Source organism: Cryphonectria parasitica (genome assembly GCF_011745365.1).
Source record: "Cryphonectria parasitica EP155 unplaced genomic scaffold M406scaffold_3, whole genome shotgun sequence".
NCBI lineage: Eukaryota > Fungi > Ascomycota > Sordariomycetes > Diaporthales > Cryphonectriaceae > Cryphonectria > Cryphonectria parasitica.
The window spans coordinates 2,396,417-2,410,180 of record NW_024468911.1 but is presented as its reverse complement, the minus strand read 5'-3'; the positions used below and the strand labels follow the sequence as shown (position 1 = coordinate 2,410,180).

The 13,764-nt window shown below is 54.3% G+C and overlaps 4 protein-coding genes across 4 annotated transcripts; 1 reads left to right on the top strand and 3 right to left on the bottom strand.

The window, feature by feature from the left end:
- Positions 1-95: 95 nt before the first annotated feature.
- On the bottom strand, positions 96-2,217 carry M406DRAFT_106539 (uncharacterized protein; the record flags this gene model as incomplete). Its single annotated transcript, XM_040915201.1, has 2 exons — positions 96-878; positions 1,417-2,217. 2 exons carry the CDS (start codon positions 2,215-2,217, stop codon positions 504-506), a joined length of 1,176 nt encoding a protein of 391 aa, XP_040778318.1. The 3' UTR covers positions 96-503.
- Positions 2,218-4,782: 2,565 nt separating this feature from the next.
- Positions 4,783-5,301, top strand: M406DRAFT_241893 (uncharacterized protein; the record flags this gene model as incomplete). Its single annotated transcript, XM_040916155.1, has 1 exon — positions 4,783-5,301. A coding segment is annotated over one exon (519 nt), but the record flags the coding sequence as incomplete, so codon positions are not given.
- A 543-nt stretch (positions 5,302-5,844) lies between these two features.
- M406DRAFT_274835 (uncharacterized protein) lies at positions 5,845-8,793 on the bottom strand. Its single transcript, XM_040918237.1, has 3 exons — positions 8,558-8,793; positions 7,757-8,446; positions 5,845-7,673 (listed from the first exon to the last, which is right to left on the bottom strand). The coding sequence occupies exons 2-3, from the start codon at positions 8,411-8,413 to the stop codon at positions 5,964-5,966; spliced, it is 2,367 nt and encodes a 788-aa protein (XP_040778316.1). The 5' UTR covers positions 8,414-8,446; positions 8,558-8,793; the 3' UTR covers positions 5,845-5,963.
- Positions 8,794-9,540: 747 nt separating this feature from the next.
- On the bottom strand, positions 9,541-11,392 carry M406DRAFT_345400 (uncharacterized protein; the record flags this gene model as incomplete). Its single annotated transcript, XM_040922078.1, has 4 exons — positions 9,541-9,723; positions 9,826-10,560; positions 10,631-11,306; positions 11,375-11,392. The coding sequence occupies 4 exons, from the start codon at positions 11,390-11,392 to the stop codon at positions 9,662-9,664; spliced, it is 1,491 nt and encodes a 496-aa protein (XP_040778315.1). The 3' UTR covers positions 9,541-9,661.
- Positions 11,393-13,764: the final 2,372 nt, after the last annotated feature.

Here is a 13,764-nt window from a genome sequence, read left to right as displayed (position 1 = left end):
CTTTTTTTCTTCTCCTTAAGGAGTATTCAGTTAATCAACCTAGATCGACAAATCAGACACACTACAAATGCTTTCTAGGTTGGCTGTTTGAAAATGGTTCAAAGATTGCCCGGTTTCACCCAGATCTCGACTCTTCTTTTCTTTTCTTTTCTTTTCTTTTCATGTCTCTAAAGCATGTGGCAAGGTAGGTAATCCATCCCACAGACAACAATCCCAACACAAAACTTAGCCCTGCCTTCCTCTTCCTAAGCTATTTGGTTTACACATAGAGCAAACACCTATAACGCCATAACCTCACTTCCCTTTCGCGGGTAGAAGAACACCGCTGCCACCACCACCACCACCACCATCACCGAGTTGTCCTGCCGATGTACCCGTTTACAAACCCCTCCCAGAACCCGTCGTGCGTAAAACCCGTGAGCGTCGTCAAAAAGATGGAGAAGAAGTAGTACTGGTAAAAGAAGAAGAGGAGGAGATTTTGCGCAGCCTCGTTCTACTATGTGTTACGACCCGTTGCCGGCGCTGCTGTTGTCGTCGAGCCCCTTGAGCTTTTCCCTTTGAAACATGACGCGCTCGTTGCAAATGTCGACAAACATCTCGTATTTCTTGATCTGCTTGTCCTTGTCGCGTACCTTCTCTTCCAGCTCTTCGATCTTTTTCTGATTGCCTTGCTTCAACTGTTCCAGCTCTTCATTCACTTTGGCGATCTCTTTGCGAAGGTCCGTGATGATTCGCTCCTGCGCGCTCGGGCGGGGTTTGCTGTATATTGCGGGTCGGTCCTCGGCCAGCCCATCGGTGACCTTTGCAGGGTTGCGGCTGATGGCTGCCCGCGCATTGTAGATATCCCGGGGCAGCAGCGGGACAGCAGGGTTTTCGGACTGGAGGATCTCCAGCGTCTGGCTCACACCAATGCCTTGGCCAGGTCAGCTCTTGATTGACTTGGTGGTCCTCCTCTCCATAAATGATGAGCCTGGGGGACTGGTACATACCTTGTTCTTTCAAGTTCTTCACGGTGGCAACCATCTTGCTATCAAGCTTGCGCGCTGCAGGGTGGAGCAGAGGACTCTCGCTGGGGCCGTGGTTGTGCTGCAGGTGAGCCGGGTCTGGGCGGTATCGCACGGTCCACTGGGTCCTCTGCTCGATGGCGAAGAAGCCAAACTGGCAATCGCACTTGCGTGATGTCGTCTTCCGCTTGCGAACCTCGGGCGTGATGCGCCTTGGCGGCTTTCCCGCGCGATCGCAGACAAAGAGCACCTTCTTCAGCCCCGGTACTGTCTTTTTCGACCTCCCAATGACAATCGCGTAGCCGACCGAGGTACAGTAATCTAAAACAGCCTTATGTACGGCATCGAGTGTCGGGTAACTGCCGCCCTCGGGAGGGGCCGACATCATGGCGCCCATGGGAGTCCGCGGTACGTATGGGGTTCCGTTGTCGGGATTCTTGCCATCGGCCCCACCATCTTCACCATCCCCAGCCTCGGTCTGACTCTCCATCTCCATAGTCTCGTCTGTCTGATGTTCGGAAAGCTGGGCGGAGGCATCTGCATGCAGTGGCTGCTGCTGGGCCTGTGGCGGGGGCTGAGGGGTCTTGGGTTGTGTTTGCGCCGGCGGTTGAGGTGTCACGGCCGGATGGGGATGCGAGGCAGGAGACTGGGACATGATAGAGCTGTCCTGAGACATGGCCTGTTGGTGGTTGATAGCCTGCTGGCTGATCGCCTGCTGATTGAGGGCCTGCTGCTGATTCATGGCCGGCTGCCCGAGAGGCTGCTGCCCCATCGGCTGCTGATTCATGGGCGCCTGGTTGATAGGCTGGGCAGCTAGGTGCTGCTGGGGCATCGTGGTCGGTATGTAGCCGAGGGGATTGCCGTTGGGTTGAGGCGTCATCTGTCGATGCTGGGGGGTGCCCCGCGAGCGCGAGCTCGGGACAGGCAGCTGGGCCTGGGCTTGTTGGGGTCTGCTCCCGCCGTTCTGGACGGCATTGTGGACAGGCGACGGGTTGGATGGTGCTGAGAAGAGTTGCGAAAATGTGCTGGACTGGGCCTGATGGGAGGGGAAGTGCTGGAAGGGCGCCGAGTGTTGTGGGAGGACGGCTGTGTTGACCGTCTTGGTGGGTGGTTGTGGTGGGTAACCCTGAGCTGCGGCTCTACCTTGACGGATGCCATTGTTCATGCCTCCTCCAAACGACAGACCAGGGTGACCTCCATTTGTCGTCGACATGGCGGCGGGATTTGTGGGCAGACAGTGCCAGTATTGTGTGGGAGAGGGCGCAATCGCCCGTCGCCGACGGCAGCACACGGGGACTGATGAAAGGTTGAAGCCAGGTCCCGGGGGGTTTGAGAGCCCTTGATAAACCTGATGATCTCTGCGCAAATCGCGACGCCGAGGATGGGGGTGGATGTAGTGTAGAGCCACAAGAGGCCTGCCCGCCCCGGCCGGCTGCAGCATCGAAATCAAAAGCAACTCTGCGCACAGGCCATCGTTACAAGGGGGGGGGGCCCACCACCGCCCGCTATTGTATTTTGGTAATAGTGGTCTTGCCCCGCACCCAGCCTAAGTTGAGGTAGCAGTTTACGTTTTGGTGCCTGCATCAGTGGCCCCTCTCGGGTACTCGTCTGCCGCTCTACACACAATAGTATTTGACTACTAGCCAGCCTTGCTGCGACATTGTGCTGTCTTTGATGCTTTTTTTCTTTTCTCTTTTTCTCCGTCTCCCTCAACTTTATTTCTTCGGGCTTGGTAATGCACATTCCCAGCCTGTTTCCTTGATTTTTCTCGCAAAAGCAACCAATAGTTCCTACCTAATACTTCTCTCTGTCATTTGCAGAAGAAATGAACGTTTGAACATTCCCCCGAGGTTGGGCAGCGTTAGCATGCTCTAGGTTGTCCTGTCTGAACTTGGATGACCAGGCTTGCTTCCTTCCCTTCCCCTCCTCCTCCCCCTTTCTTCCACCTTCACTCACTCCCTCAGTACTGGTTTTGTTCGTTCCAGCTTCAGATAACCCATACGTCACCAAACTGGGAGAGAACGAACTCATCTCGCCGTCTTTTGTTCAGTACCTCTAACTTGTAAACAAGTACACGGCATGGAGCTCAAGTCAACCCCTCCCCCCGGCTTCTCGTATTACCACCTCTCGCTGCATCACCTATGCAAGGTTGCTTCTGGTGGAGGGCCTAGGCTGGTTGTGGCGTCTGTTGCGTCACACAACAAACGGCCTGGCTCTACCGGATCGCCTGCAAACAAAGCATTATCGGGCACTCTGTTCTGATTCCAGGATGTCCCGCACCTTCACACTTCCATGCACGTCGATCTAGTCCTACAGGAGGCTTGCTCTTCATGCCGCTTCGCCCAGAGTTGGGCACACTGGCATATATCGAAAAAGGCAGCCTGACACGGCAGACGTGGAGCACAGAGAGCAAAATGGTCCTATCAAGTTGTGCCAACACTTTAGTCGTTGTTGGAATCCAATCTTTTTTTTTTTTTTTTTTTTTTTTTTTTTTTTTGCATGCGAGCTATCAATAGCATACGCGCACAGCTTCTTTTCTTTTTTTTAGTCGTGTTGCGGCCGGCATTTTTGGTTTTTCAAGTCCGCAGGAGGTTGTGTGGGGCATGTCTCACCATTTTATGTCACTGCGCTGCATGACAGCTGTCTAAGTCAAACCTGACTGGCAGGCTGGGTTTCGAGGCATGGAGGGGGAGGGAAGAGAAAGAGATGAATGAGCATCTCTCAGATTTGGCCAAGCGAGGCAGCGTCAAAGATTTGAGCAGGGCCCTTATCTGCTCTTCGAGACTTGATCAGTCGAGTTTGAGAAGTAGGAGATTCAGGTTGAGATATTCTTGACAGTCCAAGTGCTCACTTATACTACGATTCATAGGAGGAAGCCTGCATATTCAAGATCCTTCTCTTTCCAGACCTACGGTTTTGATATCTTTTCACCTCCCCCGACACCTGCATTGGGCAACTTGAGGCCCAGGTGGTCCAAGGCGGCCTTTTTTCTTTCTCTTTCTTTTCCTCGTCCTGCATGGGGTGTCTCAAACAAATGGGTGGCTCATTGGATGCAGTGGGCCGCTGAAAAACGCCGTGCTTATCCTGTGGCACCACCCTAAACGCTCGTTGTCACCTCCAAGCTGCATATTGGCACAGCACAAATCGGCCTGTTCCCCGAAAAAATATTGTCAAATGGGCAAGAGGCTAAATGAACACAACAAAAGCCTCGACTGAGCGGTCGTATCCAACCGAGAGTTGAACGCATTAGTGGCACCGGTTGGTCTATATCCATGAGCAGACCCCAGAGTCGGCCACCAACCCCTCACTTGCAGAAGAAGCACCACAGGCAGAGCCTCAAAAAAGTAGCACCACTCTCTACCTACAAGTCTTGGTTGATCCCATCCACCATTGCCCCTCACATTGGAGTTGTGAACGGAGCCCCGCATCATCTACGATGTCGCTTCATGAAGCAGTCAGGAGTTCGCCGACACTGGTCGAGGAGCTGCTTAGGGCTGACGAAAGAAATTGTGGTATGAGAGAGACCACGTACACAAGCAGAGACCAGGAGCAAAAGGGGGGCAGTGATCCGTGTATGGATCATGTCGAAGATGTGGATGATCCTTCGCAGCAGAAGGCTACAACGCGAACCAGGGAACGGTCTCTGCCACCATCCGTGCCAACTTCATCGTCCAAGGAGGGCTTAACGGCGAGCATCACGCTGGCGCCGACCCGTCTCCCCTCTTCCTCGTCACTATTGGGAACACCCGAGCGTGCACCGGTGCAAGTCCACATTGACAGCCCTGGCAACCTGCATCAGACGGGCAATGTAAAGAGAGCGTACTCCTTCTTGCATTTCCCCTCCGAGATCCGCAACATGATCTACTCCTACCTCACACAGTACCCTCCCTGCATAGATCTCTACAGGTCATTCTACCGTACTGTCTCGTACGAACCCGGCTGCCTCAGGTGCAGGCCCCGCCAGCAGACCCTCTACACGCCGACCATCCTCCTCCTGTGCAAGTACATCACTGCCGAATGTCTCCCCATGCTCCAGGCGCAGCCGCTGGTCATCGACCGCCTACCCCCGTTCGAGGGCGCCGACACTATGCCTGACAGGTACCACCGCGGCTTTCTGACCATATCGGACTTTGTGGGCCGACGCACGATCCAGAATCTCCGTCACATCGACATCCGCATCGGCCTGGGCGAAGGGCCCCTCGAGAGCGGCTGGGCCTGGATGAACATCGTGGACGAGATGATCCAGCTTCTCGAGCAACGCAACGCGTTTATCAGCATGCGGCTACTGATCAGGCTGTGCAACTGGGCAGAGCAATCCCCTATGGGGAGGATGGAGTATGGTATCTATAAAGACATAACAAAGGTTGACCACCTCCCCGGCCAAGAAAAAGAAAAAAAATCAGGCCCAAAAGTACTGATTGATAACTGATGAGACTTTTTCTAAATTTATGTTTTTTTGAGCAGAAAATGAAATTTTTCGCCCACACGCAGTCAAGGATCTGCGAGCAGCACCGAATGACCTTGGAAGTATGGCGCATCGAAGGAGACCAGGCCATCTTTGAGACTTCGTGCCACTGGCACGATGTGGCAGGTGTATGGGTCAAGGTTCTGAGAACCCGAGGCCCGGCTCTGGAGAAGGAATTTCCGACATGCGTGAGGAAGTATCCGGACAGCGAGATGTTTCCTGGGTCTATTATGGACTTTGTGGAGCCATTGCCTCCGCCTCCTGCCCCCTTTCTTTCTAGTGACGATTCTGATGAAGAAGATCAGGAGTGATGGGAGCGAAGGGTTACCTTTCATAAGGAGGGAAGGACTGAAAAATGTCAAAAGAGTTCTGTGTGAAAGATTATGGATGGTATCATGCCCTGAATATCCTGTCCTACCAGATAGCTGGTGATATCTTGCCCGTCCAACGCCATGCGACAAAGGAATCAACTACATTCATGACTCAGCACAATACTATACATACGATCCCTCAATATCCGCGCTCTTTCCCGAGACAAACCAGTTCCCAAAATCAAGCTTCATCAACAGGTGATCAACACCCCCTACACGCCGCGGCACATACTGACCGTGCTCCCTCAGCCCCCTAGGCCCGCCCTCCTCGCCGGTCTCACCATCATTCCAAGCCAAGCCTTCATGGTCTGCCTCCAGATTCCTCAGCACTCCAATGACATCCTCGATACCGAACTTGGTCTTGCCGATCGTCGCCTGGATCTGTGACCTCACGTCCTTCTCCTCGCGCTCCAGATCCACAAACGCATCGACCACGCCGACGTCCTCCTCGAGGTCGATCGCATTCCAGACCTCCTGCAGGCGGTGGATCAGCGCGATCAGCTGGTCAATGTCCACCAGCAGGCTGTAGAGCGGATCGGTGAAGGATTCCTGGGAGAGCAGAATTCGGCGGACAAGTGTGGATAGGTAGAGCCGGTGGGCAGCAGCTAATGTCTGTGGATCATGTGGGGATTTGGCCGACTTGTGTAGACGACTAGATGCCGTAGAGGCTTCGGCGAGCCACATGTCCTCATACTCGTCGTCATCAGCATCATCCGTGTCCATCATATCTGGGTCTCTTGTGGAGAGTCTAGACGGTGCTCGGGATGTGGCACGGGATGGTGGTGCAGATGATGGCAGCCGAGCTGCGTCGCTCCCGGTTGTGAGCCAGCGCTGGAACCCATCCCACAGCTCGGCGACCACCTCCACCTGGAGATAGCCCTCCAGCTCAGCCAGGAAGAAGATAGCCGCGCTGCAGGTGGTCCACGCATTTCGCATGGCAAGCATCCGTCGGGCTTGACGCTCCCGTAGCAGAATGACACGCGCTCGACCTGCTTTACTGCTGCCGTACGCCGGCTTGGGCGGGGGCGGGTGGTGTCTCCTGAGAGGTGTGACCTTCCACAGGTCAGTAAGTTGGAGGTGAGCTCTGCGGATCGAGTGCAAGTATGAGTTGATGGAGGTATAGACCTGGACGTCTGAGGCGCTGAGGAACAGGTCGAGAGGTGAAGGGATGCGGAGAGATAGGACGACCGGGACGGAGAACATCAGATTGCGGAAAGGCGTGCTCGCGATCTGCATAGCCGAGCGCGACTGCACCGGCGTACTTGACGTTGTTTTGGCAAGAGTTAATCTGAGAAGATCTCGGGCCAACTCAAGGCCCTCATCCTCGTCGGCCTGTTGGCCTTGCATGGACCCCATTGCGGCCCAGGTTCCGGTCAGAACCGCGAATACCTCGCCTTCCTTGACCACAACATTATTCAGGCCGTCGCGCTTCTCGTGCGCCAGGTTGTCTGCCCTGCGCCATCGGCTGCGGATCTTCACATCAGCTTGCTGGGTGAGGGCCATTGCGAACTCGCCACGGCCCAGGAGGAAGAAGCCCCGCAGGAGTTGAAGCATCTCCAGGACCTTGGACAGGGGAAGCAGCTTCTGCAGAGTACTTCTGGAGAGAAACAACCTGATGCCCGTGATGGTCCTCGAGAAAGTAGCACTGTCGAGCGGATAGGTCAATTGAGACAGCTCCCTCAGCTGTGACGAGAGCTGGTCTACGCCCTGCATGCCGCTCTCAAGACTGTTTTTCGCCCTAATGTAATTCAGAGACCGTCCGATGAAGAGCATGGACGCCGCTGTCGGGGTGGTGACAAAAGATGGCAGAAGATCAGGGACATAAATGAATTCCTGCCGGAAAGAAAATAAGAATAAGTTAATTCTTCTCTAACCTGCGGGAACGAGATCAGTTGAAAGAGGAAAAAGAGGCTTACCTCATCGATATCTTCAGCCTTCTGTATGAAGAAGTCCCCGGCCCCAAAGCCAGGCAATCTCCCATATAGAATCCAAGCCGATACCTGCTTCACCCACGCTGTCTCGGCCACTCTGACCAGACTCGTGGCCGCATCCTCTAGATCCTGATAACCGGTCTGTAGATCCCCACGCAGGCGATTGATCACCCTGGCGCCTGTGCAGAGCACCTCTTTTCCATCGTCACCCTTCACCCTCTTCAACATGAACTCGGTGACATCCCAGAACCACTCCATGCGCCTCGTCCAGCCCTCAAACTCCCTGACGACGGCCGTCAGCGGCACAATGTTATAGGCGCCGACCAGTCCGGCATCCCTGCGAAGGATACCCTCCTCGACCTCGAGGACCTTGCGCTGGAAGGCCGCGAGGTGGGTGCCCTCGACGGCGTGGGCGACGGCACGGCAGATGGCGGAGGGGTGGGACGCAGCGATCTGCGAGGTGAAGGTGAGCAACTTGACGTGCAGGTCGCTCAGGCGGGCGACCCCAGCGAGGAGCTCGCGCTCGGGCGGCGTAATCAGGGTGATGTCAACGGCGGGGGGCGCATGGGGGTCTGGGGACGCAGCGGTTCGCAGCAGGGGCGAGGGGTGCCCTGAGAGCGAGAGGAGGATTTCGTGGAGCATCTCGAGGCAAGGCGATGCTTAGAGGGGAGAGGCCTAGAAGGGCAGAGAGAGTCAGAGAGACTGAGTTCAGAGACAAAAGCCCAAGTAAATCAGAGAGAAAGGCGGAAAGCATGGCAGCGAGGGACTGTTGTTGGGATCACTAACTCTGCCTCATCAGCCCCCCTCGACTTCTTCTGCTTCGTCTTTGTCTCCTCCTGCCGTTGCCGCTGCTGCTGCTGCTGCTGCAGCACACGATTTCCGTAGCTGTCGACGATGCTGTAGTACAGCAGGATAGCAGTCCCACAGGGCTCCCAACGACAACACATTGATGCATGTGCAATTCCAGATCAGAGCGTTATTCGGGCAAGGATGTTTGTAAAGTGGAAAGATGCCGTGGTGGTGGGGCCTTTGTGGGCCAGGAAGCTCACTCCCTTGTCAATCAGCCTGACTTTTATCATAGTAGCAAGGACTGTGGTGTACTGTGCCACCAAAAACTGGGGACGCATCCAGGGACCGGTGTGACGTGATGTGATAGGCGTGTGCATAGTAGCAAGTACACGGTAAAGACTGCCCAGAAACTGTGCGAAAATAAGCTGCATACCGCCATCTTGATGCGAGGTTGAGGAGATAAGATGGCCTCCCGATGAGCCCCATTTTTCTGACTTTTCGTATACCTCGGAGCTGAGACCTCTGGACTGGGGAGGGGGGGCGTTGATGCTTGAGGGGTCTGAAAACTGGAATACTACAGTACATACTATGGTACATGCAAGTACTTATCTTGTAGGCATACCTATGGTATAATGAATGGTGGGACTCTAGGCCCAATACTATGCACAACGGTAGTTGGGTAGCAATGTGACAAGATAAGTAGATAGCTTGCGTCAGCCGTGCTGCAAAGGAAAAGAATAAAGGGAAAGGCCAAATGAAAATAAAAAAGAGAGCACAAGAGTATAATTTTTTTTATGAAAAAAAAAAAAGGAAGCAATGGACGAGGTGGTGAGGGAGACATTTTCTCCTTCCACCAATCTTAGACCTTACCCTGCCGCTGGCCCCTGCTCTTTCCCTCTGCCGCTCGAGATGTTTTAATCCTCTGGAACGTGGTTTCAAGATCGTGTCTTACTCACACGGTTCGTTCAGGGCTAGAATTTGGGAGGGTGAATGTACTGCATACTTTGATTGATACTAAAGAAAGAAAGTTCAGAACCATAAATACGTAAAGCTCGTTCTCGTATTATCCTGTCTTGAGAGACATCGCACTCTTTCAATATTTCAGTATTTCACAGTCGCAACTTTCTTTCCCTTTGCTCCCGTAATTGGACTCGTTTCAGATCCTGTCAGCCCTTCGTCTAGTACGTGTTGTTGTTGTTGTTGTTGTTGTTGCTGCTGCTGCTGCTGCTCAGCGGGCAACGCACCAACTACGCCCGGCGCATCACCACCATCGCCTCCGCCAACAATGACTTGGCCGCCGCCGTCCGCAACGCGGCCCACAACCATGCCCTTAGCCACTGATTTGAGAATCGCCCGTCTGGACACGCCCGTCACGTCGATATAGACCAAGCCGACATTCTTCACGCCGCCGCTGAGACTCTTCGAGATATCGCCCGCGTCTGGTCCCCACCTGTGCGTGACGACCTTGGTAGTGGCGCTGGAGCTGGTCTCGAGCAGGTTGCGGCCGGCCTTCTCCACGCCGTCTGCGATGGTACTGAAGGCCATGAGGCTCTTATTCAGCAGGCCCGGCTTGAAGTCCTCGAGTGGCCTGCCGTCCTTGTCGTAGCCCTTGGGTTGCCCATCTTTGGTCTTGTTCCGGCCCAGGGTGGCGCCCAGGTTCTGCGCAACCTTTCCTATGGACCCGACCGTCTTGGAAGACAGGCCCGCTGCGTTCGAGGTAAACGTATGCACCTTGCGGATGTGCTCCCTCGTTGTGGGCTTGAACGTGACAGGCTTCGCCACAGGCTTCGTCTTCTGCGTGAAGCTGTCGGCGCTGTTCTGCATCGCCTTGGAGACCATGTCTGAGGTGGTGACGATGAGCCGGGATGCAGCCATCGCGTTGGACACCAGGAATGACTTCTTGTAAGATGGGTGCAGGGCCATCTCCACATCTTCGTCACTTGCTGGTGCAATCGCAATTTGGTGGGACCCGTCAGCGGGCAGGGTGATCTGCACGGGCTCTGTGATCCACTGCGCTTAGCTACTCGATCTGCCAACACGAAGGGAAATTTTTATTTTTCTTCTTCTTACCTTTGGACCCTGGCTGTAGTGCACTATCCTCGACAAGCTGGTAGTCCTCGCCTAGTTCACCAATGACACTACCATCCTCCTCGTCGATGAGAACAATCTGGCCGCTTTTGTGAGAGCTATGGCTGCCCTTGGCATAAGCCTCTCCGGGCTTGTAGTCCCCAGGGTTGTAAGCAGGGAGCTTCTCCTCAGCGGCCATCGCCTCCTTGGATCGGGAGGTGCTCGCTGGAGGTGCATCGTTCTTCTTTCCCCTGGGAACAGGCGGCGGTGCTCTCTCCAGAAAAGCCGTACACTGCGCCAGGATGGTCTCGAAAGTATCGATATCATCCTGGACCCCCTTGCGGCCACCCAATGCAGGGAACTCGATCCTCGTAAAAGAGCCGCTGTCCGGGCCAAGGTCCCACCGTGGGATCAGATAGCTAGTGGGCGGCTGGTGGTAGATCTGTGTCGTCGCTGGCAGAGGCAAATCTAGCTCTGGGGGCAGGTGCAGGTGCAAGTAGAAGTCCTCCTCGGCCGGGGCAGACTCGGGATCAACAAGCGAAGCATCAGCGAAGGGTGACGAGGTAGGCACCATCAGTAGGGACAGAGTCTGAGGACCGGCTGGGGTGAGCGACTGCTCCTTGCCGTTGGAAATGTGGTAAGCTGATACACCATTAATGGCGTATAGCAGTTTCGGATCCTGTGCTGGCGCATTAATACCCAAGACGGTCATGCTCAATCCACTTTTGAGTCCGCATATGGACTCACATTCTTGCCCGAAGCCATCTTGTTGTATGCCACCTTTATCTCTTCTCTCAAGTCTACTTCAGTAAATAGCCAGATAGCTAGTCGTTACTAGCGAAGAAAGTCAGCCCCCAAGGTAGATTTTCTTTTGCAGGCAGCCACGGCGTGTGGGCCGAGCAACAGCAGCAGTGTCTAGCGAGAGAGAAGAAAAAGTACCCAAAACCCGACGGCAGCTGTCACAAGGGGAAAAAGGGGGGGTATCACAAACGATGGCAGATAAAAATAGAGATCGACGCCAGGAATTGTAAATGTGAATGTGAGTAGAGATTCCAAGCATCTACGTACTACTTACTATGTGTTCGTGCGCAGTAGTAGTAGTAGCAGTAGACTGTCAGTATCCTGATCTGTCAGACAAAGATGCAGCAGAGTGTCACTCACGCGCAGGGTCTGGCGCTTAGAGAGACACGCTGTATGGTTGGGATGTCGAGGGGGTGTTGGTTGGGTGGCAGGGTTGAATTTCGAGAGGCCTCAGCTGGTGGTTCAGTGGTAAGTTACAGGGCGACGTCATTGGTGCGTTCCCGCCGAGGAAAGGTCCCACGCGCACGCCACTGGCCAACTGCAACTGCCATGCCAAGGAGCGTTGGTGCAGTGCATCATTACGTTTCCTGCCTCTCTGACTTGCGCTTGCTTTGCAGAGCTGCGATGCCAAGACAACCCCCTTCCAACCCCCGCGATCAACACGACACTCATGGCTCAATGGCTATTTTCGTCGTCGTCACCGTTCTCATCACGCCACCGCTCAGCTCTTCTCTCCTAAAAGGGGTGATTTAATTGTTGAGACCAGTGCTGAGACTTGTCTCAGAGAAGAATTTATCAAGGTTTGCAGGATACCACCGTCAGGCATGCTGACGATGATCACATACATTACTACGCTTACCGACCTCTGCCCTTCGTGCGGGTCGTTTATTCTTTTTCCACCGGAGACCAGCCAATCCGATGCTCTGGCCTCTGTTGTTTCTTTTGACGCCTCGCATGAGAAGCTGAGATGAACGAGAATGCGGGCCTGCTTGCATAGCCAAAAGTGCATGCCACTGCTGGCCGCTTTCTGCAGGCGGTCAAACCAGACTACACTGTTTGCATCGTACCCTTTGTCTGGTGTCGTGGTACGTTCTCGATGCCACGGTGTATGTAGCCAAGGCCGACAAGTTGAGGTGGCCATCCAACCCCCTTGTCCTACTCTGTCGCTTATGTTAGCTGCTATTCTCCCAGTCCCGAGAACCCGTGCCTGATAGGTCCTCTGGCGACTTCCGGCCCGTCATCGTACCAAGGCATTCTACCGGCACTATGTGCCCGATGGCAAGCTGTCGGAGGGCGGTAACAACCCTCCTTGTCTTTTGAGCTTTTTCTTTTTATGCTTTATACTCCAGTCGAGGCCACGAGAAGGAGTAGCGCCACGCGATCATCGGCTCTCGAAGCAGTCGGAGAAACTTTGGGGAGGACAACTCGCATTCCAACCCTCTGCTCAAGGACAGCGGCACAGTGACGGAGTCCTTGCCTCATCAGGATCACAGAAGTCTCCACACAGGTTGCAACCTGGACAAACCGAGGAGACAGCCTTGTCCTGTATTAACAGTATGGCACAGGTTCTGGAACGACGCCCCTCCTGTGCGCATCCCGTTCCAAACAGAAGCAACTTGTAAAAATATTCTCACCTGCATCTATCACTTGCATACCAGACGCTCTCCTACCATATTATACAATGTACCAGGTAGTGGGTCAATTCCGAGCCAACTCCCCCAAGAGTTTAGGGGCCATTCAGTCAACCATATACGCGTGCGGATCACAGCTCATACCCTCGTGAGGACGACTCGCAGAAAGTATTCCAAGCTGGTCTAGAGTTTGAGGAGGAAGGACGGATGTTGGTGATTAGGTTCCGGGGTTGGGGGAGGGGGGGGGGTCTTGGTGGAAAGGGTTTAGGTGATCCGTCAACCAGGCCACACAGCCATTGACGTTTTGTCCCGGGGCCCTTGGGGGCTGTGTGAAATCCCTCCTCTATGTGTGTGGATGTTGTGTGTTGCACCACATTCGGCATGTCCTCTGCATCCTCGTCGGAACGAGGGCTCCCGGTCTAACCCCCTCGGCCGGGCCAGAGCCCGACTGGCCGTGGTGCTGAGGACCCTGCTTGTCGACCTTGCAGGTATTCCCCCCCCCCCTTCCTAAAAAAAAAAAAAGAAAAAAAAAAAGAAAAAAAGAAAAGAAACCAAACCAACAGTGAACTGCCTCTTCGTCTAGGAAGCGGTTTGGCATAATTACTCAACCGCGATAGACAACGTGCATACTAATGGTCCACGTTCATAACGTCCGAGCTGGCAAGCCAACTTTGTCTGTCTTAGCACCAGGGACACTACTTCCTA

Coding starts and splice junctions, on each gene's coding strand:
- M406DRAFT_274835 (XM_040918237.1), bottom strand. CDS start 8,413: ATGCTCCACGAAATCCTCCTCTCGCTCTCAGGGCACCCCTCGCCCCTG. Junction 7,674..7,756: donor AGGCTGAAGATATCGATGAG/GTAAGCCTCTTT, acceptor TCTTTCCGGCAG/GAATTCATTTATGTCCCTGA.